General features: G+C 48.3%; 1 protein-coding gene across 2 annotated transcripts in view; it reads left to right on the forward strand.

Annotated features, from left to right (window-relative positions):
• TRPC4AP (transient receptor potential cation channel subfamily C member 4 associated protein) overlaps nucleotides 1-24,579 on the forward strand; it is a 729,914-nt gene that overhangs the window by 653,575 nt on the left and 51,760 nt on the right. For both annotated transcript variants that reach the window (XM_086932356.1, XM_086932357.1), the window contains exon 18: nucleotides 3,078-3,284. In XM_086932356.1, coding sequence (XP_086788482.1) covers nucleotides 3,078-3,284 — 207 coding nt within the window. The remainder of the gene's footprint in view (nucleotides 1-3,077; nucleotides 3,285-24,579) is intronic.

A 24,579-nucleotide genomic window follows, 5' to 3' on the forward strand; every position in this document is an offset into this window, starting at 1 on the left:
TACACCTGACTACTAGTGCTCTGGCGGAGGATGGAAGCAGAGGCAAAACTTTGCGCAGTGAGCGCATAAGGCCGGTGCAGGTTGCGACTGTTCTTGAGACCTGAGTCTCCATGCTCAATTGGTGGTTGAGCATGACGCCCAGGTTGCGGACGGTGGTAACTGGTGGGGGGTTGTTGGAGTTCTCCGGGGGCCAGAACTCAGCGGGCAGAGGGCGGGGTATGCGACTCGCAGGGCAGTACATCACCTCAGTCTTCGAGGAGTTGAACTGAAGTGAGTTCTGGTGCAGCCAGCGTGCCGTGTCTCGTAGGCAGTCATGGAAGGCTTGTAAGGAGATGGAGTCTTCGCCTTCCCACGAGAGAAGGAGCTGTGTGTCGTCCGCATAGTTTACTGTGGTCATGTTGTGTGACTTGATTAACGTGACTAGAGGTTTTAAGTAAACGTTAAAAAGAATCGGACTGATAGAGGAACCCTGGGGGACACCGTGTGGGACCGGGGAGAAGACCGATTGGAAAGGGGGAAGGGAGACAGCTTGTTTTCTGTCGCTGAGGTAAGAGTGGAACCAGATAAGGGCCGTGCCGTCAATCCCTGCCGCTCTCAACCGCTGGAGCAGGACTCTGTGATTGACAGTATCGAATGCGGCAGACAAGTCAAGTAAAATGAGGGCCACAGCTTGGCCCCTGTCTGCGCGCATTCGGAGCTCCTCCATGGCCGTGAGCACCGCGGTTTCAGTGCCATGGGCTGGGCGAAACCCAAATTGGAATTCGTCCAAAAAATGGTGCTGCTCGAGGTGGGTTGAGAGGCATTTACTGACCCAGCGTTCGAGCACCTTCACTGGGAAGGGCAAGAGTGATATGGGACGGAAGTTGGACAGACAGTCTGGATTTAGCGTGGGTTTCTTTAGCAGCGGGGTAATAAGCGCTTGCTTCCAAGAGCGGGGAACGACGCCACAGCTCAGGGATTGATTGCAAATCAACCGAAGGGTGTGAAATAGTTGGTGCCCACAGGCTTTCCATATTTTCGGTGGCAGAGGGTCAAGGGGGGATCCGGAAGTGATGCCCTGTGCGACTATTTCAAATTCTGCTTGAGAAATAAGAGGGAGAGCCAGCAATTTATTCGTGGAAAAACAGGTTGGCCTCAGAGAATCAGGGTTGGTGGAGATGATTTCAGGGAGGGTGGAGAGAGTGGAAGGCGGGGGTGTTGCCAGGTTATTAATGATGGTCTCAATTTTATCAGTGAAAAACTGAGCAAGACTGTCACAAAGGGACTGAGAGGGGGGGATGGAGTTTTTGACGCAGTCGGGTGTAAGATATTGTCCAAAATCTGGAATATGCTTTTTGGACTGTTGGCCGCATTGGTAATGGTGGAGCAGTAGTAGTTCGCTTTACTTTCTGCAATAGCGGACTTGTAGTCACGGAGTGCCTTCTTCCAGAGGATTTTATTGTTGTTACAGTATCCGTGTCTCCACTTTCTCTCAGCTTGTTTGCAGGCTGATTTAAGGGTTTTCAAAGAATCGTTGAATACTGGCTAGATAGGGCCACTATTTGTCCTGCATTCAGTGTACTGATACCAAGGCAGGGACACCCAAGTATAAGCTTAGTCCAGCATTCATACACTCTTATACTGGACAGCGTTTTCCCAAACTGTGGGTTGGGACTAACTGGTCTATATGTAAGTAATCTTTAAAATGATTGGCCCTGTGTGTGCACCAGTTCATGCAAAGGTGCTAAACACTGTCCTCCAGTCCAGTTTTAAAACAAACCCTTGCAAGTATTCCAAAGCAAGACTCTGGATAAACCTATAGTCTTGGTTGCTGCTGTTGTTTTCTGCACAAAGCCATTTCAACAGAGAATGTACTCACTCAATGTGATCATACACATATAAATTGAAAACATGGATTTGGCAAAATGGCCAGAGCTACTAACTTTGATCTGGGAAACCTGCTTCGAATTCCAACGTTGACTCAAAATCCTTTAATTATGGCCAAATCACTTAATCTCCTGTGTTTAAATTAAAAAAATAAAATGAATATGACCTTATGTGCTGTAAGCCGATTCTCAGGTAAAGCTCTCCTATGCCCTAGAACCATGTCCTCGATATATAAGACTGATATATAGCCATGTTTTAACACAAACATTGATATGAGGTCTTACACCATACTCCGATGCAAAAGGGGTTTCTCAAATGTACTAAAATCACAGTGCCAACACCAACATGTTTCAGGAGCCTTGTAATTTAAGTGAACGGATGCCATAGGCCAGCTCCCCACTCTGAAAAATGCCCCAGTCTCACATGCCACTTTTACTGCAGATTAGTATCGTGCCCACAGTCCGATATTGAAGGTTGTGGTTAAGGTTGTGACGTTTACAAACAATTGCTGTTATTACATTAAAAATACGTTAACATTTATTGTTCTAAAAATTGGAGTTGTGCTTCTAAAATGTTTGAGAAACACTGAGTGTAACTGAGAAAATGAACTAAAGCCAAGTAAGATTTTGGGGATAGAGCAGATTGCCTATCCTAAAATGTGAGTCAAAAGTACTAATAAAACTTCAGTGAGAAACTTGTATTTTTTTTCTTCACCTCTCCTTTTTCTGATTGAGGATGTGGTATCCTACAAACAAATTCATAGTCAGAAGGTGGCCACAGCATTCACCAGCAGTCCTCTTTAAATAGATTGAGAACTGCTGTGTTAATTTATTTTTCTCTGTGGGTTTACGGTCTTCTGCTGCAGTGAAATAAAAGTTTGCTAAGAAAGTGCATATAAGGTGCTTTAGAAAAATAGTTGGAAATCGTTGTGTTTGCTGCATTGGCGCTGTTGGTGAACTATTGCGAAATTGTTATCATTCATGCCAACATTTTAAAAGACAAAAATGGTAGATTTGAAGAGAATGTATTTTACCTGTTGACTTCTCTTGGAACAGGAGCAGTTTCAGGCGGGAGACAGCCAATATAAAGCCATTTTTCATATCAGAAATCGGGACTCTACTGCCTGAAACCCGTCGATAGGAATGTATGTGCTATGTCGAATATACAAAATGAACATTATCTAGTTGTAACTTTTTTGTGTTTTGTTTTAGGAAAATGTGAGCTGCCTGAATACAAGTTTAGTGATATTGATGCTTGCTCGAAGAAAAGGCAAACTACCCTTCTATCTGCGCACTCTTCAGGAGATGGAATACGCAGACAAATACCCAGGATTCATCCTTAACAATTTTCATAATCTCCTACGGTTCTGGCAACAGCACTACCTCAACAAAGACAAAGACAGCACATGCTTAGAAAATGTAAGTGTTTATGCCATCTCAACATGGCACATATTAATTTTTTTTCCAGTTTCCAGTCACTGATGGATTCTCCTAACTGTGATACGAGCAGGACAAGCACTATGGCATGGCACAGCCAGACATTTGCCTAGCGTGGCAGGAGATACGGGTTGGCGAAATACTTTCATGCAAGGAAGCCACTTAATCCCGCTTTATTTCTTTTAAACCCCGATGTCTGTTTTTCAAACAACATTTATTTATTATTTAAGCTTATTAAGCGCAACAGTTACCCAAAAAGGGTTTCCCGGCGCTAGACAGGCAAGGTGCATGGAAGCCACCATTTCAGCAGTTACTGGGGATTATTGATTGAAAAGCCAGGTCTTAATGGCTCCCGAAAGTGGACGTAGTTGGTTTCAGTACGGATAGTCGGGGCCAAGGAGTTCCAAAGAGTAGGGCCTAAGTAAGCAAAGGACCTGCCTCCCATTCTAGCGAGCCTAATTCTGGGCACGATAAAGTAGGCCAGGGTCGAGGATCGAAGGTTGCGTGAAGGAGTGTAGCTATGGACAAGGGATTGCAGGTAAAGGGGAGCTGAGCCAGCTTTGATCTTGAGCATGTAGGTCAGGGGTTTGAATTTAATACGACTCTCAACCCTGAGCCAGTGTAGATCACGGAGGGTTCCTGAAATGTGGCTTGATCTGGGGAATTTACACAGCAGTCTTGCGGCGGCATTTTGAACTAGCTGTAGATGTCTTGTCATTGCCTTGTTAGCCCCAAGGTAAAGAACATTTCCGTAGTCCAGCCGAGTGGTTATTAGGGCATGGACTACGGATTTTTGGGTGTCACAAGGCAGCATCCAGATAATTTTCTTAAGCCATCCCAGTATGGTAAAGCAGATGGCCGAAACCTTGCTTACCTGATGCTGCATAGTCAGTGCATTGTCAATGGTAAAACCAAGGTTGCGGACATGATTGGATGGGAGAGGGAGGGGGCCCATCTCCGAAGGTCAGTGTTTGGGCACCAGAGGTCATGTTTTTGACCCAGAATTAAAACTTCGGTCACAGTTAGGTAGGTTGAGCAAATCAAACTTGCATTGAAAGATGTTTTTAAAAACTATTGCAATGCCTCCACCGATTTTATGTGGTCTATCAGCTCTGACAATAGCATCATTGGATGGTAGAGCTTCAGCGATGTCCGGGCCCAAGCTATCGTGAAGCCACGTCTCCGTAAGGAACAGAGCATCAGGTGGTTCGTTAGTTAGGAGGTCAAAAATGTCCCTTTTATGCTTGGGAAGGGAGCGACAATTTAGGCTGAGAAAGGAGAAATTCAGGGTAGGCTTTGTTTTAGGCAAATATCGGCGGCACATTTGAGGTGAATTCAAGAAATAAATGCAGTTAGAGCAAGAACTGGAACAAAGACTGTGCAAATCAAGTATGCTACACCTTTGGTTCCCATGGAGCCTCAGAGCATGGAGTTGAGAGGAAGAATAGGCTGTTTGTTTAGTAGGGATTTGAGCAGGGGTTGTGGCCCCTGGACCCGGTTAGGTGCGGACGGGCGCAGACGGGCTTGCCTTTGGCGCGCCCGCTGCACGCGGCCGCTGGTTCTGTGCCTTAAGTAGTCTAGCGGCATCCAGAGACTGCAGCGCTAACCCCGACATCCGCCGAAAGTGAGTAGGAGTTTCCCTACCAGCCCTCCGAGCAAACGTCACAAGCCGCGTCGGACCGGGGCTGCGGGAGAGTATTAGGCAATGCAGGTAAGGAGCAAGCTGTTCACAACAACACTGTGTTAAAAGCAACGAAGATAGTGCAAATTAAAAAGGAGCTGGCAGCGGCATTCTGACTCACACAGCCGGCTTTGTCCAATGTTAAATGGATCAACGTACTGAAGATTGCTATTGAGACACATTTTTGAAAGTCTTTAGCATGTATGCTATTTCTCACTCTTAGTGCACAATTATTACCTTAAACAAATACAAGCAGGGCATTTTGTTTATTTGGTGACAGTGAAAGTTCATGTTTTAAATGTGCTTTCCAAGGTTGCTGGCAGTTTCTTTAAAAATCTTTTAATTTTGAGTGACCTTGAAGCCCAAAGTGTGCAAAAGAAACCTGATTTACAATAAGTGAAAATGGCATAGATTTGCTCCTATAAGATGTAATCCCTTTGTCTTCCTTCAAGTCACATCTCTCCCAGTTCTATGATGAGAATGTGGCGGATAGGTCGAGCAGTATGAGAATTACTGCTCGGCCGGCGTCAGCCTGCATTCGGAAGTCATCTATTACATTAACCACTGCCGATTCAGTGCTATACCTGGAACGGAATCCTGACTGTGAGTGATCAAGACAGTTGGAGGATTCAATAAATGGAGATAGATGTGTGTTAATATGTTTTTCCAACAGTTGGCTGTGAAGGGGAAGGAGTGAGATAGGTCGGTAGTTTGATATTACGTCGGGGGGGCATTTTGGTGTTTTTTCTGATGGGCATAATTTGGGCAGCTTTCCGTTCTTCGGGAACCTTACCTTCTTTAATTGAACTATTAAGAATGGAGCAAAGAGGTGCTGCCAGTTCAGCTGTGAGTTTTTTGGCATTTTTACTTGGTATTAGGTCTTTGAGGGAGCCAGATTTGGCCAATTATAATAAGGATTCTGTGTCAATGATGGTGAGCAGAGGGAATTCTTTTAAGGTGAGGGGTGTAGGTGAAGCTGGGGCGGGTTCAGCGATCAAGTTATGACTAGTATAGTTATTGGAGGCAGTTATCTTATTGTAAATGTCATCAATTTTCTGTGAGAAGTGGTCGGCTAATTTTTTCGCATAGTGACTGTGTTGGCTCTTCTTCCGGGCTGCAGGCTTTGGGATTGATGAGCCAGGGCTCGAAAAATTGTACTAGTTCTACAGGTCTAGTACCTTGGAAAATCCCCTCGACCCAACTGCAACCTATTTGACCTCCGTCTCTGAAAACGGAGCAAAAGTGACAAGTTAACAAGATTTAAAGGAATCTTTATTGCTCATTTCCTTTGTGAGCTATAAAAATGCCTTTAAATCTTATCTTGTCACTTTTGCTCCGTTTTCAAAGACAGAGGACAAAAGTTAGTATGTCTTCCTACTCGCCAGAAAGGGCGAGTAGGACCTAAAAATAACTTGTCCTCATCAATTCTCCCTCGCAAATGCGAGCAGATTTGTCGAGCCCTGTGAGGGTGTTGAGGCCTTGAAAGAGGGTTTTAGGCGTGTTATCCGTTTGCTCAAGTTGGTTAGCTATGTAGTTTTTCCCTGCGAATTTTCATGTTTTTGTGGTATGACTCTAAGGCCGTTTTATACTTTCACTTATCAAGGGGATCCTTAGTTCGGCGCCATTAGCGCTTGATCTTTTTACATTGGCTTTTTTCTTAACGAAGATCTGACGAATACCAGGGAGTCTGGATACGTTTGAGAGCCACAGAAGATTTTTTCAGGGGGATCAGAGCGTCAATGGTAGATTTAACTGTGTCCTGAAAGACCCTTAGATGCGATATGAGACATCTTCCGACAATCCATGGCCCCCTCTGGAGTGTTGACTGGTTCCATGGGCCCTTTGGCTTTTACCTTTGGGGGATTGCCAATGCCATTTCATCAGGCTTCCTTCTCACCACTCCTGCCTTTTCCACCAGTCATCTGGGCTCCATCTCTGAACACTGTGCCGTCCCAGCCCCCAAAAACGACACCACAGCCGATGTTGCCTCTGATAGCGATAGTCATTTCCCTCGGTGCAGGTTCCCATCACCTCCCTGGTGCCCCAATCGATGCCCACGCAGCAGGTGAATGGCTTTCACTCAAACTACACCGGAGAAGCAAAACCCCCTCGTGCAGCATCATTGCCTATGATAGTTTCCATGCCCTTGTTCAAGGAGTCGCTCAACGCTTCATGGAGGAAGGCAGTTTCTTCGGTAGGCGTCGTCTGCGGCTCCGGCGTCGTGGGCGCCGTGATGACGTCTTCGGAGTACTTAGACGCCGCCTCCGCGTCCTGACGTCAGTTCTTCTTTTTTCCGCGTGGTACCTTAGTCACTTTTTTACTAAACTTTTTTTTGAGATCTTTTTGATCATTCTCAGAGTCTTCGACTCCGATCGGTGCCTATAGGGATGCCAGGTTTCAAGCCTTGTGGGGACTGCGACCGACTGTCGGTCACCGACCCTCACCGTCGGTGCCTCCACTGTCTCTGGGTCTATCACGGCGACAAGGCGGCTCCGACTGTCGGGACTTAACCTCGAAAGCTAGACGGGAGCGGTCCCGCAAGCGGCTCGAGCTCTGGCAGTCGGCCCGTGCCGTGAGAGGTCCCGGTCCGGACGGAGGTCGAGGGACCGCTCGCGGGGGTGGAGCCATCACAGCTCCGGGAGTCGACATCACTCCTCGGGTTCGAAGTCGTCGTCAGGTAAGCACAAGAAGTCGAAGAGATGTCATCGCTCTTCCGACTCCCCCCGACGCTCGTGTGATGCGGCCGGGGGTTCGGGTGACACCGCCCGCGCGGCTCCTTCGGAGTCGCGGGCGTCCGTCACGACCTGCCCCATACCCTTTGGTCCCTGGGCAGCAAGCGACGCAGGAGGAGATCAAGCGCTTCCTCATGGCCTTGAGGTCCCTCACTCCTCCGGCGGGTTCCTGAAGCACCTTCGGGCCCAGCGGACCCGTCTGGGGGTCCTAGCGGGTCGGGTGCTTCAGCCCAGATGCCGGCGGGTGCTTCGGCCCCGGCGCCGCAGGGCCCCACTGGATCCGCTTCCGAATCCGGATCGTCGCCGGTCGACCTGACGACCTCACCGGCGCCGGTTCCACAGGTGTCACCTCCGGTGCCGTCCTCGGGCGGCGCCGTCCCCAATACCTCCCTCTTCCCGGTTCCGGCGCCGCTGGGCACCACTCTCGACGCCGCTTGGGGAGTTCTACTTCAATGAACCGGACCCATCATTTGTCAACCCTGAGTACCAGGCGATGGGGGATGAGGGGGAGTATTGGGAGGGGTCTGAGGACCCTCTGACACGTGAGTGCAGTCCCAGGAGGACTGGACAGGTGGACTTGGGGATGCCAGTGGTCTGGACACCTCGCCAGACACTGGTTTTGTCTCGCCTCCTAGCGTGGCTACGGAGGAGGGGGCAACATTCAGTGTGGTGTTGACGCGGGCAGCCAGACCTTGGGCCTTGAGCTCCCCGTCGCGGCCGTGAGGACTAACCTCCTCACTGAGGTCCTTAAACCGCAGTCAAGCTCAACCGAGCCTCTGCTGCAGTTTAATGAGGCCTTGATTGACGTTCTTTTGGGCACTTGGTCCAGGCCCACTACAGGTCAGCCTGTAGATAGGAACGTGGCCAGACACCACCGCCCGGCTCCGGGCGACCCTTGTTTCCTGTCCACCCACCCCACCCCTGAGATCCTGGTCATAGAGGCCTCCAATTCCCAGACCGCATTTCCGTCGGCTCCGCCTGATTGGGAATCCAAGAGGTATGAGAATTATGGAAAGAAAATATTCTCCTCCCTTAGTTTGGGACTGCGGTCTTCCAACACCGCATGCCTCTTGGGCCGTTACACCCACTCCCTGTGGGACACGGTCGCAGACTTGCTGCCACAATGCCCGGCGGAGGTCAAGGCTAAACTCGCCAAGCCCTTGCGGAGGGTCGAGATGCGGCACGTTTCTCCATCCGGTGTGGGCTGGATACCACGACAGTGGCGATTCGTCGCCACGCTGGTTGAGGACCGCCATATTTTCGATCGATGTCCAGAATACACTGATGGACATGGCGTTTGATGGCCATCGCCTCTTTGGCGACAAGGCAGATCATGCGCTTGAGCGCTTTAAGGACTCCAGGGCTACGGCAAAGTCCTTGGGCCTCTTGTTCCCGCGCCAGCAAACAGATGCCTTTCGCGGCCAAGGAAGGGGTGCCACCACACGTGCTGACAGCCACGCACCGCAGACTAACATACAGCGCGGTGGCGGCCGTGGAAATCGCTGTGGAGGCGGTCGGGTACAATGGCCAGGCCAGTCCACACCCTCCCCCGCAGCATCCGTCTCAAAACCCTCCTAGTCCGTTCTTTTCGGCCCATGTGACGCCAGTGGGGGGCAGGGTTCGCCACCACCACTCCCACTGGCGCACTGTCACATCGGACAGGTGGGTGCTGCAAATCATCCAAAGGGGCTACTCCGTCCCCTTCGAGACGACCCCTCAAGCCATGCCACCGCAACACCACCGCGTATCGGGGGATCATTTGCGGCTTCTGCAGGAAGAAGTTTCGGCCCTCTTGGCCAAGGGGCCATCGAGCGCGTTCCTGGGCCAGAAGTAGGATGTGGTTGCTACTCCCACTACTTTCTGGTACCCAAGAAGGGCAAAGGGGGCCTACATCCTATCTTGGATCTACGGAACGTCAACGGCTTCCTCCGGAAGGAGAAGTTCAAAATGCTGACTCTTGCTCAGGTCTTAGCTGCCCTGGACCCAGGAGACTGGATGGTAGCGTTGGACTTGCAGGATGCTTATTTCCACATCCCCGTCCTGCCGGCTCACCGGCGCAGCCTGCGGTTCACGGTAGGCCACGAGCACTTTCAGTTTACCGTGCTCCCCTTCGGCCTTACCAGCGCCCCACGGGTGTTCACGAAAGTGATGGCGGTGGTCGCAGCTCATCTGCGCAGGTTAGGGGTTTCAGTCTTCCCCTACGTCGACGACTGGTTGTTGAAGGCGGGCTCGCCCCAAACAGTCGTCAGCCACCTCCAGACGACGGCAGACCTCTTGCACCAGCTGGGGTTCTCCATCAATGTGCTGAAGTCACACCTGTGTCCCTCTCAGAAGCTCCTTTTCATCGGAGCGGTTCTCGACTCGGCGCAGTTTCGGGTTTACCCACCCGAACAGCGGGTTCGGGATATACAGGCGCTGATTCCAATCTTTCAGCCTTTATCCCGAGTTTCAGTCAGGTTGACGCTGCGGCTTCTGGGGCTGATGGCTTCCTGCATCCTTCTGGTGCATCACGCCCGTTGGCGGATGCGGGCTCTGCAGTGGGACATGAAGTTTCAGTGGGCCCAGCATCGGGGCAACCTGTCCGACCATGTCCTGATCTCGGAGGGCACTGCGAGACAGCTGCAGTGGTGGCTCACGGACCGCGATTGGGTCAGCGGCAGATCCCTCTCCCATTCCCCAACCGGAGCACGTAGTTGTGACGGACGCGTCCCTCCAGGGCTGGGGAGGCCACATGGGAAGGCAGAGATCAGAGGCCTCTGGTCTCCGGCAGAGTCCCGGCTCCATATCAACCTTTTGGAGCTGCGGGCGATTCGTCTAGCACTGACAACACAACCGCCATGTGGTACTGCAACAAACAGGGCGGGGTAGGGTCGTGGACCCTCTACCAGGAGGCTCTGCGCCTTTGGCAGTGGCTGGAACATCCGGGTGTGACCCTGGTGGTTCAACACCTGGCAGGTTCTCTGAACGCCAGGGCGGACAAACTCAGCCGACGGTGCATGATGGATCACGAACGGCGTCTGAACTCGGACGTGGCGCAAGGCCTCTTTCAGCAGTGGGGAAAGCCTTGGTTAGATCTATTCGCCACCGAAGAGAACGCGCAATGTCATCAGTTCTGCGCACTGGAATTTCCAAGGCGGCACTCGCTCAGAGACACTTTTCGTCACGAGTGGAGTAGCGGTCTGTTGTACGCCTTTCAGCCTATACCACTTCTACCCAGAGTGCTGAAGAAGATCAAGCACGACCGGGCCCAAGTCATCCTTGTGGCTCCGGACTGGGCCTGAAGGTACTGGTATCCCGAGCTACCCAGATGTCAGTCGATCCCCCGGTTCGTCTGCCTCTTCAGGAGGACCTTTTGTCGCAGCAGCAGGGGACGGTCCTCCACCTGCACCTGTCCAGTCTCCACCTCCATGCTTGGAGATTGAGCGGCGTCAGTTGAGGCCATTTGACTTGCCTCCTGAAGTCTGTAACATCATTCTGGCAGCCAGGCGTCCCTCCACAAAGTCGGAATACGCCTGCAGGTGGAACAGATTTGTGGCATGGTGCACAGCAAAGGCTGTGGATCCTCTCTCTGCCCCTCTTTCTGAGTTTCTTCTCTTCCTTCTTTCTCTTGCCTAGCAGGGCTCTGCTCTGGGCTCTATCAAGGGCTACCTTTCTGCTCTTTCAGCCTTTGTAAGGCTGCCTGATCAACCTTCTTTGTTCAAGTCCCCTGTTGTTAATCGATTCCTCAGTGGGACTTGAACCTGGTTCTTACTTTTCGGATGTGCGCTCCCTTTGAGTCACTTCACAACTGTCCTATCCGCCTTCTTACATTGAAGACTGCCTTCCTGGTAGCCATCACCTCTGCCAGGAGAGTGAGTGAGCTCCAGGCTCTATCCTCTAAACCTCCTTTCGTTTCGGTCCATCCAGACAAGGTTGTGTTGTGGACAAGGCCCTCTTTCCTGCCCAAGGTAGTCACAGCCTTCCACATCGGGCAGTCCATTACCTTGCCCACCTTCTTTCCGCCTCCACATCCCTCGAAAGAGGAAGAGAGGCTCCACCGTCTGGACCCAAAACGTGCGCTCTCTTACTATCTGGATCGCACACGCCAGTTCCGGGTGGATGACCAACTCTTTGTTGGTTACGTGGGCGCTAAGAAGGGAAAGGCGGTACACAAGCGGACTATCTCGTGGTGGATCATCTTGTGTATCCAGGCGTGTTACTCCTTGGCTAAGAAGAAACCCCCTGTTGGACTGAGGGCTCATTCCACTCGTGCTACGGCGACTACCACTGCCCTCGGCCGTGGAGTGCCTTTGCAGGACATTTGCCAGGCGACTATGTGGGCCTCGCTGCACACGTTTGCGAGACACTATTGCCTGGACAGCCAAGTCCGGAGGGATGGCTTCTTTGGCTGTTCCGTCCTCCTGGACTTTCTGGTGTGATTATTGGTTCGCAGACCCACCACAGGGGTGGTATTGCTGGGGGATCTATTCTAAGGTAAGGAATCTATCACGAACGTGTCTCTTTCCGATGCACAAGTTACTACTTGTGTAACGATATATCTGTAAGAGACATTAGTTAGTGATAGATTCCTTACCGACCCACCCATCCTCCCCGTTCTGCGAACCGATATCTAGGGTTAAGGTCACCCCCTTTCAGGGCCCTAGTTTAAATGGCACCAGTGTTGGTTTTTAGCATAGCTCTGCGTTTCTGGCGCGGAAAAGCTGTGTCTAAGAACTGACGTCAGCACGTGGAGGCGGCGTCTAAGTACGCCTACGACGTCATCACGGCGCCCACGACGACGGACGCGCAAGGGTACTGCTACGCAAAAATTTCCGGATCCAATCTGACGCCTGGGGATATTCTAAGGTAAAGAATCTATCACTAACTAATGTCTCTTACAGATATATCATTACACAAGTAGTAACTTGTGCATTAGGGTTTCATCCTAGATTCAGGGGCCCCATGTGTTTCCCATAGTGAGCCCTCAGAGTATTTACAGGCATAATAAAGCTTGCATGTTGCGACCTAGTAAGTATAAAGACCCAGTGTAAAATAGGGATAATTCAGGGAGGATAGTCCATGTTATTGCATTCCTTTAATTACACAGTCCCACTAGGTTCGCATGCCCTTCCAGGACCGAAGTGTGAGACATAAATCATACTGGTTCAATGCCAAATCACCTCCAGCGTGTGACGCATAGACCATCACATACCACTATAATGATTATATGACTCAGGGCATAGAAGGCTTAAATTTCTGCTTACAACCAGCCACTACATCAGCATTTGGAGGGATTTTGATTTATAGGCCTCCTGATTGTGCTGCATCGGCCCTTCTTACTATTTGTAATTTAATTGCTCAAAAATCAATTATGTACACAAATTTCCTGGCCCTAGGAGATTTTAATCTACATGTAAATGATCTGAGCTGCCCGCAAGCCATGCAGCTAATTTCATTACTAGCAGGGGCCAATCTTAAACAATGGGTTTCTTGCCCCACACATGTAGCGGGCAATACCTTGGACTTAGTCTTCTCAAATTGTACTATTATTGATATGGAGCCGGCCGTTCCCCTAACATGGTCAGATCATTATTTAGTCCCTTTTTCCATTTCTTTATTAAGCTCCGGGCAAACAAAAGGAACTCACCTTACGCTTAAGAGAAATTGGAGAAATCTAACCGAAACTGCACTAAGCCCAATTTTGCTAGATAGTCCTCCTCGTCTTCTGGCCAATCCAGACGGCGATGCGATATTGTTACATCACTGGATCGCCTCTGCAGTAGAGCTGGTTGCTCCAGGCAGACTGCGAAAATCAAATAGATTATCCCCCACTGCTCCATGGTTCTCTAATACACTTCGGGAGCATAAGATTAGATGTAAAAAGCTGGAACACAAATGGAGGGCGGGTTACTGCGAGGAAAGTAAGGCTAACTATAAAGAAGCCTTGAAAGTCTTTCATAAGGAGCTAAAAAAAGCTAGACGAAATTATATTGCGTCAAGCATACGAAACGAGAAGCAATCAAATAGCAAGATTTTTAAGATTGTTCCATCCTTTTTTAAACCCAAAGCATTGGAGATAGAAGTAGTTGCATCCCCAGACCTGTGTGATAAAATTGCACACTACTTTGACGATAAAATTACTAAGGTCTTCAGACCCTGGAGGCTACTATGAAAAAGGACCATTCTGTCCCTCAGGGAGAAATGCTTAAGATGAGTGAATTCTCTCCTATTTTACGACAGGACGCCCTTAGCGAAATGTTAAAATGCTCCTGACTATCCTTGCCCTCCGAAATTATGGAAGGTAATTGCTCCTTTTGTGGTGGATGAGATGTTAAAGATTTGGAACTCCTCTTTGAGATCGGGCATCTTTCCGGATAAGTGGAAGCATGCTACGCTTCTCCCACTAAAAAAGAAACAAAATGGAGATCCGAACGATTTCAAAAATTTGCGTCCTATATCACTACTGCCTGCGCCAGGAAAAATGCTAGAAAAACTGGTGCAACGCCAATTGACAAGCTTTATTGAGCAGAATGGAATCCTGCACGATACGCAATCAGGCTTCTGAGACGGTTTTAGTACAGAAACTGCTCTTTTGGAGGTGGCAGAGTCTATTAGGTGGTCACTGGATTCAGGAGCACCGGCATTGCTGGTGCTCCTGGATCTGACGGCAGCATTTGACACTGTGGACCACACCATTCTTGGCAAGCGCTTAAAAGAGAGTGGGCTGGAAGGCAAAGCTCTTACATGGCTGTCCTCTTACTTAAGTGAACGCACGCAGAGAGTTGCCCTTACACCCTATGAATCTAAGTCAAAACAACTATGGTGCGGAGTACCCCAAGGCTCTGCATTGAGTCCCTTACTTTTTAACCTCTACCTAGCTCTTTTGTTTTCGTTGATCGCCAACTGGGGGGTGAAAGCTATTTCTTATGCAGACGACACCCAGTTGGTGTTCTCTTTTAAAGAGCAGACAGTGGATGGTTTTAAATATTTTAAGGGGTGCCTACAAGACATAGCTAGGTGGATGAATGCTAACAAATTAAAGTTAAATGCGGAAAAAACTGAGGTGCTGTTCTTCGGCCAAGGTAATGTGCCAAAGTCAGAGCTCTGGTGGCCAGTCGAAATGGGCATTCCACCCATCCCAGCTACCTCAATCCGCAATCTAGGAGTGAAATGGGAAGCAAACCTGACCTTCTCAGCCCAAATACAACAAGTCTCGGCGACCTGTTTCAGTAAACTGAAAAACCTCCGGAAAATTTTGCACCTCTTACCAAATGACTGCCGCAAAACAGTGGTACATGCTACAGTTACGTCCAGGCTGGATTATGCCAACGCTCTATATCTTGGCCTCCCGAGATACGCTATTCATCGCCTGCAGATGATTGAAAATGCGGCTGCGAGATTGATTTGCAGGATTCCTTTTCGACATCATGTCTCCGCATTTGCGTAAACTACACTGGTTGCCAGTGGAGAAAAGAATCATTTTTAAAGCCATGACAATGGCTTATCGGGCTCTGAATGGAAATTGCCCCAATTATCTGAAGGAGAGACTCTATCCTTATAAACAGTATCGAGTGCTGCGCTCCAATTCCTACAACTGGTTACAGATACCACGCTTTGAGAAGAGTAGGCTGGGCGGGCGTGCCTTCACAGTTAAAACAGCTACTCTGTGGAACTCCCTCCCTGCCCAGCTGCGCAGTGCCAAGTCCGAAGCCTGCTTTCAAAAATCTCTGAAGACATGGCTGTTTAAGACAGCAGCACTGCAGATCTAAACACTGTCCGCTCCCCTTCATTGCCTTTCACCTAGTGTAATTTTCAGCGCCGGGACACCCCTGTGCTGGAGGTAGCTGTCGCGCTTAACAAATTACAGTATTATTATATACATCCAAGACCGGCCACAGGTGTGTAAATAAGATAAGCAGTCCAGGAACCCCGACAGATCCGAGCCTGCTGCGGTCACCAAAAGATCTTACCACTCCTCACAACAACTCATAAGAGTTCTTTATTACCAAACTGGCACGATTACTAAGAATGTAACCAACATGCGGAGCTATAGTCCCAATCGCTCCCAGTTACCAAGCCCCATGTGGCAAGCAACCAGTTGGTTACCTGCATATACAACATATTTTTATATATAAGAGGCAGAGGCGAAAAAGTGTCGCCATATCGGAAACATGACATCGTGACATGAAGAGCAGTTCCTCTCCTGGCCAAGGAGTCCCAAACAGAAAACTGCCGGTCCTCATATTCCACTAAATCGCAATGTTACTATAACGAAAAGGAAGGCGAAACGGCGGTGCCATTGCCATAGTCAAAGCCACGAAACAGTGCAGTGAAAGTCATTAGACCATGGGCTCAAGGAGTCCCCATTTAATAAAGCTAAAAACACCCCCCATCTAGTGCTTACCCCACACGCGTTCGACTGGTCAGAAACTCCAAAGTTGTGATAACCGCCATTCGTGGCGTACAAATACCCTATGCTCTGCTCCCATACTCGTATCATCCTTTCAGGTAAAGCCCCTGTTACGAGGATCCAGGTGATACGTCCCCGCCCCTATCTCATGAAATCTGACGGCAATTGAATGCTCCTGCAGCCGCGATCTTTAAACAATTCACAATGTGTTCACAGTAATACACTAAACCCCATCCAATTGGGCATATAAATCCCTATGTGATGAATGGAAATGTGTGCGTAATGTAAAAAGCATACCTGTGTCCTGAAGCTAGTAATGGCAGAAAGCAAAAATGGACAGTTTAGAGTGTGGCAGATAGTAAGATTCCTAATGGTGCAATAAACAACAACCCTTCTTTACGGATACACGGAGTGGTCAAAAATAAAGGTGAAGGATGGACATGGATATCATGAGTAAAGTCATAGGTAGGGTAACCTACTCCTTGATCACATGGGGAAACACAAAATGTCTGCCTATTTTACTCACATCAAGTAGGGTAAATGGCCAAGATTAGTTAAAAGTAGGACTTATGGGAAGGGGTCACACACTAGTAGTATTTGGTAGCGAAAAAAAGAGGGTTCAAGGAGAACATAGTAACATCACCGGCATAATAGAAACTAATGTGGCTCTCAAGGAAAAACAAATTCATAAGCAGGTATTTTGCAGACAGTGTGAAGATTAAGAGCGATAGGGCATGTGTGAGTAATATGGCCACAGGTCATATGGAGGTACATTAGATACTGGAAGCGCAATCTTGCAGTTGGCAGTGGCCACAGTTCGGATGTGTTAAACATAACTAACATGCTGATTGTACCTAATAAGTGCAGATGGAAGTATAAAGCTGGTACAAGAATGTTGAGGGATGATATTACTCACAGCCTAGAATAAATATATGGCAAATAAGACATTCCTCATTCACGATTCATATTATACATCGCAATACAGTATATTTCAGGATAACTGTCAACAGTGTGTGCACACCCGCTACTTATAATTAGTCGACGGGCACCCTTGCATTGTGAGCTCAGAGAGGAAGAAAGCATACAACATGTAGAGTGTGATGTGTTAACTTGCGGCCCTATTCAGCATAAGCATAATGTTCTACATTACAGTGATTAACCACTCCCCAAAAAGAAATGCCTCTTATCAGTGTTGAACCCCTTATTAATGCTCCTCAGTTTGCAAATCCATTTTGATTCGCACTGCCTCCGGTGTAATTCCCTGTCGCCACCCCTGGCTCCTTTTCCAAGCCATGAAACCAAAAGTTGGCATCTCGAGAGTGGCTTCTGCCGTAATGTTCGGCCATTGGATATTTCTTATCCCCATTGATGATAGCCCTTCTGTGCTCTTGAATCCGCAATTTAAGGCATCTTTTGGTGTGATCAACATAAATCAATCTGCATGGGCAGCCAATCACATACACCACAAAGGTAGTGTTACAGTTGAGTTCACTTGTTAATGGCATTGTCAGCCGATCCATTGTAACAGAAGTTTGTCATCTTATTAACCCCATACTTGCAAATGTTGCAGGTGCTGCATGTGTGAAACCCTTTGGGCTTGGCAGATAGCCAGGTGGCCCCTTCTTTAACAGTGTTGGTGTAACTGGGACAGAGTTCGTTTCTGAGCGTTGAACCTCTTCTATATGGAACAGAAGGATTCTTTCTAAGTGAGCCCCGAAGGCTAGGGATCTCCTCCAATAAATGCCAGTTTGTTTTGAGCAGCCTAAAAATCTTGTCACTGTATGTTGTGTATTGTCACAAATCGAACATCCGTGTTGTCCCCCTTGTCACCTCCTCTTCTACTGTGTTAGTTGTTTCTCTCTCAAGTGTCTGCACTCCCCTCTCTGCAGAGTCCAATGTCCTCCTGTCATATCTTCTAGCCACAAATCTGACCTTCACGTTGCAGATATTGCTAGCAAAACTTTCTTCCTCACTACAATTCTGTCTAATCCAGCCCATCTCCCCATATGGAATGTTCTTAATACAAGAACTGGTGTGTGCACTGCTGGCATGGTGCACCCATTTGCAGGCAGTTTCCCTGCGGAAAAGTGTGCTCAGCACTACGCCGTCTCTTACATAAAAATATAGATCAAGAAAATTAATTCACTCTCTGTGATATTCAGTGGTTAGATTCACATTATAGGGGCTGGCATTCAGGTACCAAATGTATTCCATTAGGGAGTCCGTTGTACCAGACCACAGGCATATAATGTCATAAATGTACCTCCCCAAAAGACTATGTGATCAGTCCAGGGGGAGGCACATCTGTTCCAGGCATACTCCCTCTCATACCACTCCATAAAGAGGCACGCACAAGAGGGAGCAAACCTAGTACCTATGGCCATACCTCTCTTCTGGTGGTACCAGGTGCCATCGTGGGGGAAGTCATTTCTAGTAAGGACCATCATTTCTAGGACCATATTGTTATGCTCATAGCATTCCGCACCTTCCTTGTCCAAGTAGAATTTAGAAACCAAAAGTCCAAATTTGTGCTGTATGCATGTGTACAGACTTGTCACGTCCAGTGTCACAAACATCAGTTCATCGGACCAAGCCAGGTCCTTGAACCTGGATAGTATTTATTTGCTGTCTCGAATGTATGATGGTAAGTTGTGTACATGTTTCTGCAAATTGAGGTCAATGAACTTAAAAGGATTCTCTGTTGTTGCACCCACTCCTGATATAATCGGTCTTCCCGGTGGGAAATAACCTTTCTTGTGCACCTGGGGGAGGATGTAGATGCAGGAAAATCTGGGATTGTCAACCCTGAGGTACCTGTACTACTGGTCATTCAGCAAACATACATCCTTTCACTCTGTTAGTTTGAGATTAATGACTGATGCCAAATCCCAACTGGGATTGGCACCAATCTTCTCATAGCATTGGTCATCACTGAGCTGTCTGTCTATCGCCCCCACATGGTCAGATGTATTCATTCCCACAACATTGCCGCTGTGGTCAGCCTCTTATCACGATTGTATCATCACATCGAAGTCTTGTTAATGCTCTCTTTTCACCCGGTGTGAGGTTGGGCTGTGGTTTGTGTTTGAATTTGCTCGATGTTTCCATATTATACAATCCCCTACTGACTATTTCAGTAAACAGGTCGATGTTGCAGTGGTATGTGGAGTGGGTAAATTTGGACTTTGATCGCAGACCACTACTCACTGTCAGATTTTCAGTTATATTCATTTCCTCCATGAGTGATTGCATGTCCACCCCATCCCTAAGCGAGAGCAGAGATTGTGTGTTCCAAACATCGGCTATAGTGTGCTCAATAGGCCTGACATCTCTGTTAGACATAGTAATTGGCGGCAATTTGTCACTGAAAAAATCTCTTAATTTCAATGATCTAGATAGTTTAAAGAGATCCACATGTACATTGACCAATTTACCCCCCTGGATAGGGCTAAAGCTCAAACCCTTACAAAGTAAGCTCTCTTCATCAGAGTCAAGTATTCTCCTGGATAGATTTATAATCTTCAAATCCGTGCTACCAGCCCTTCCTGCCTGCAGTGTAGGTTCATCTAAACTAAAGATTATCTCTGTTTGTTTTTGGACCGTGCTGACCTCCTCAGTGTCTTCAGCACTTTCCTCCAGATCTCCATTTTGTCGTACGTCCCCTCTCTTTGTTTTTTTGGATCTTTCTTTTTTTGTTTTCCACTGATCCTTAGTTTTGCCAATTCCCTCTGGAAGGATGTTGTTCCCTCCCCTAAAGGGTGGTCACCAGTGGCATTGCTAGAAGCCGCACTACTCATCACGTTTGATTTACGCATCTTTTATTCTTTTAAATAATTCTGATGCCCCTCAAGGATTTTTTTGAGTATATCATAATTCTTGTCGAGTAAGTCTTTATCATTTGCCTTGATCTCATTCTCTACTATCTTAAATTCAGATAGGAGTTTGGCCCCTTTCTCGATGACATGTCTGATTAAGTTCTGCATCATCACAAGTGATGCCCCCTTTAGATTCCTCTCCCACTCCTTAAGGAGGTCCTCAAAAGTAGGAAATATTAGGATGCGTAACCCCTTAGCGTTTTCTTGTTGTCAATGTACTGTTGGATGGTCACGCCATCCCACTAGCGGGCCAACTCTTGCTTTTTCAGACGTTCCAGTTGAAGGAACAGTACATGTAAGCTCGTTGTGCTCTGGGCACCATGGCCTGGTGTGGGTACAGCTGCATTCTTGCCAAATAGTTCCTACTCCATCTCTTCCCTTCCATCATTGAAGTGTGACTTATTAATCAACAGTGAAAGGACAGCTGGGAGTGCAAATAAATCCAAGTTACAAATGTCAAAGATTACAACAGCGGACTCCTAGATCTGCACCTCACGTTGGTTCCCAAAAAATTATTGTTCCTGTGCAAAACTCCCCAACGCCAACCGTTGCGTGACACCTCTGTGCTCCAGATCCAATATTGATTACTCCAAATGAGGGTGCGCAGGTAATGAAGTCCAATAGACCGTAGGTATTTTCAAAAAAGGTCTTAATTTTTAATTTCATATTTAATTTCAGTAGAAAGCAAAGCTCCACCAATGCGTTTTATTCCCTCAAGGGGAACTTCATTAGGGCTGAAAGGATGACATCTAAAAATTACTTGTCACAACAACAAAAAAACAAATATGCACAACAACCACAATGTGTGTTTAGGAAAAGGCACAAGACCCAAACAAAAAAACGAACGGATTCACGTATAAACATAGCAATCTTAACGAGTGTTATGACAAAGGCATGAGGCCCAAACAAAACCCCACAGTAACCCACACAATGAGACCACACATACAGCCACACATTTAAAAGGTCATGACGGTAATACCCAGGCTACTTGAAACTTAAAAACACATTAATATATATACAATAAAAGCGAGAAGAGAGAACATATAGTTAAGCCATACACTTAAGACAGGGTGACATCAACACGTACTAACAATTTGCAAAGGAGAAGTTTCCCCGGTAGGGCAAACCTTGTCACAAATATGATCCAAGGTGTTCTAAGTAATCAGAAATACTTAAGGGGAGCAGACTGTGCATATTCAAAATAACAATTCAAGATAAAAATTCAAGAGCTGGGTGAGGATGTAAGCTCATATGTGAAGGGCTACGAATAACGTGTTGTGACTCCAAAACTTAACTCGGTAGACAGGCAGTGTAATAATGCAGAGACACCCACTGATGTTCTTAGAAACCATAGCAAATGCATACCTTAAAGATATTTCAGCAAATTATCAAAGACGGACTTGTAATGCAGGAATTTTTCTCCAGCGTTTTCATTTGAGACCTAGCTCCGCTGTTGAGCCAGCGCCTACACCTCCTCCGCACTTTGACGGGTTTACGGGAGCCGGAGTGAACCCACCCAACTCTGGGAGCTTTATGAGGCAAAGCGCCTCTTATTTGGGTGGCCTGTTCTCTCCGGTGCAACCTCTGGCCCGTGCGTTCAGGAGGAGCCCCTACTGGTTCTCTGACACAGACTCTGGCGCCAGTTGTGCCCCTTGAATCCATTGATAAATTCAGACAGGCACCAGCTGTACTACCTTGACCTTCCCCGGCGCCAGTCCATATCCTGAAACTCAAACGCCACCATCCCCATTCTAATCCCCAACTCTGACACAGAACCGAAAGGGCTGTTGTCCGACTCCAACGCCAACTTGTACCTTTCCTTCAAGGTCAGATCCAGAACCCTATTCCAATTGGTTGGGACTCGGAGGAGTGGGAAGTGGTCTCTGGACCCTGAAGAATACTATCCCCTAGATCCCAATTTGAACTAGTGTGAGGAACTGGCAGACGCCACCGGACTTGATACCTCTCCAGATACTGGCATGGTCTCTCCTCCTACCATGGCTTTGCAGAAGGTGAGCCATATCTGCTATGGGGGTGAGAAGGGAGGCAAAAGTCCTGGACCATAGCCTGTTCTTAGTAGCAGTCAAGACTAATGCTTTAACCGGGAATGTCCTCCTCAGAACTGCTTCTCCCTTTCAATTAAGCATTTGCGGACGTCCTGCTAGTGTCTTGGGCTAAACCCTGTACAGGGGCTCCTGTTAACAGGACAATTGCTTGACTGCACCGCACCTCCCCAGGGCACCCCAACTTCCTCACCCAGCACGCTACCCCGGGGAGCTGGTGGTCTAAGCTTCAACTTCCAGTGTAAATCCTGGCACATTCGCTACCACTCCACCCGATAGGGAACCCAAGAGGCTGGACACCTTGGGAAAGAAAATGTTTTGTTCCGCCAGCCTGGCACTGCGGTCCGTGAACACCACATGTCTTTAGAGCTGCTACTTCCACGCACTGTGGCACACAGTTGCGCAGGTGCTCCCAACCATCCCGGTGGGGGCTTAGCTGTACTCTTCCAAGCTGTTGCTAATGAGAGAGATGCAGTCAAGTTAACGATCCGATACGGACTGGACAGCACCTACTTGCTGGGCAGAGCAGTTTCATCGACTGTTGCCTTACTGTACCATGCCTAGATGAGGACAACTGCCTTTTCAGGGGATTTCAAAGCATTGCTTATGGACATGCACTTTCTTGGCATCCTTCTCTTTGGAGGCAAGGCGGACTCAGCGCTGGAACACTTCAAAGATAGTAGGGCTATGGCCAGATCCTTGGATCTATCCATGGCTCCTCGCCAATCCCAGTTCACCTTTCACTCTTTTTGTAGCCACGGTAGGCGTATCTTTACAGGCCCTGCCACCACAACGTGCAAACTTTCCAGAGTCTGCGTGCCGAGGATGAGGTACCCACAGACCTTGTGGGTCGAGTACAGGCCAGTCCACCACATCACCGGCAGCCTCAAAACCCCTTTAGTTTGCCCTTAATCCATCACGGGCACCCAGTGGGAGGCAGGATATGCAATCACCTTGCCCCACTGGCGGTCTATGACATCAGGCCAGTGGGTTCTTCAAATTGTCTGAAGGGGCTACTCCCGTCCCTTCGTGACTTCTCCTCCACTTATGCCACCCACTTATAAAAGACTGATGGAGGACCGCCTCTCCTATCTCCATCCGAAACTGATGGCTCTCTAGGACAAGAGAGGCATAGAGAGGATGCCAACACCAAACTTGGGTTGTGGTTGCCATTTCCGCCACTTTCTGGTGCCCAAGAAGGATGGAGGCCTGTGCCCCCTCAACTTTTTCTTCACAAAGGAGAAGTTCAAAATGCTCACACTCGCTCAAATCATGTCTATCCTAGAGACTGAATGGTAGTGCTGGACTTACAGGACACTTACTTCCACATTCCCGTCTTGTTTACCTACAGACTTCACATGCGATTCACACTAGGCCACAAGCACTTTCAGTTTACAGTGCTTCCCTTTGGCCTTTACAGTGCTCCTTGGGTGTTCACCCAAGTGATAGCAGTGGTTGTTTCTCATCTGTGAAGAAAAGGGGTGTCAGTTTTCCCCTATCTCGACAACTGGCTGTTGAAGGTGGGCTTGCCCCAGGCTGTTGTCTCACACCTCCATGCGATGGCGGACCACCTGCACTTGCTGGGATTAACTATAAATGTAACAAAGCCACACCTAACTTCCTCTCAAACGCTCCCTTGTATCTGAGCTGTCCTGGACACAGTGCAGTTTCGGACTTAGCCTCCAGAATAGCGAGTCTAGGGTAGTCCGGCTATGATACACATGTTTCAGCCTTTATCATGGATTCCGATGAGACTGACTTTGGGGCTGCTGAACCTCATGGCCTGCATTGTGCTTGTGACACATGCCCACTGGCATATGTGGGCTCTGCAGTGGGACCTCAAGTTCCAGTAGGCACAGCATTATGGAAATCTCTCAGACATTTTCCACATCTAGGAGAGAACTGCAAAAGATCTACAGTGGTGGTTAACTAACTGCGATTGGACCAGTGGTAGACTCTTCCCCTACCAGATCTGACAGTGGTGACGGATAAGTCTCTCCTGAAATGGGGCAGCCATCTGGGAGAGGTGGAGATCAGAGGCCTCTGGTCTCCAGCGGAATCCAAACTCCACATCAACCTACTGTAGCTCTAGACGATCGTCATGGCATAGAAAGTCCATCTGCCCTCCGGACAAGAGAAGTCGAGTGCATGTGTTCACGGACAACACCACCACATGTGGTACTGCAACAAGCAGGGAGCAGTGGGGTCGTGGACCCTTTGACAAGAGGCTGTGCATCTATGGACATGGCTGGAATGCCAGGGCATATCCCTCGTGGTTCAGCATCTGGCAGGCTATCTGAACGCTGGAGCAGACAAACTCAGCCGAAGAGGTCTAGTGGATCACGAATGTAGTCTCCATAGGGAGTTGTGGTGCAAGGACTCTTTCAGCAGGAGGAAGAGCCTTGGTTAGATCAGTTTACCACTGCCAAGAACGTGCACTGTCAGCTGTTCTGCGTGCTGGAATTTCCAAGGTGGCTCTTGCTCGGAGGTTCTTTTCGTCCCTAGTGGAACTAAGGCCTCCTGTACACCTTTCCGCC

The sequence above is a fragment of the Lissotriton vulgaris genome, chromosome 7 (genome assembly GCF_964263255.1).
Source record: "Lissotriton vulgaris chromosome 7, aLisVul1.2, whole genome shotgun sequence".
NCBI lineage: Eukaryota > Metazoa > Chordata > Amphibia > Caudata > Salamandridae > Lissotriton > Lissotriton vulgaris.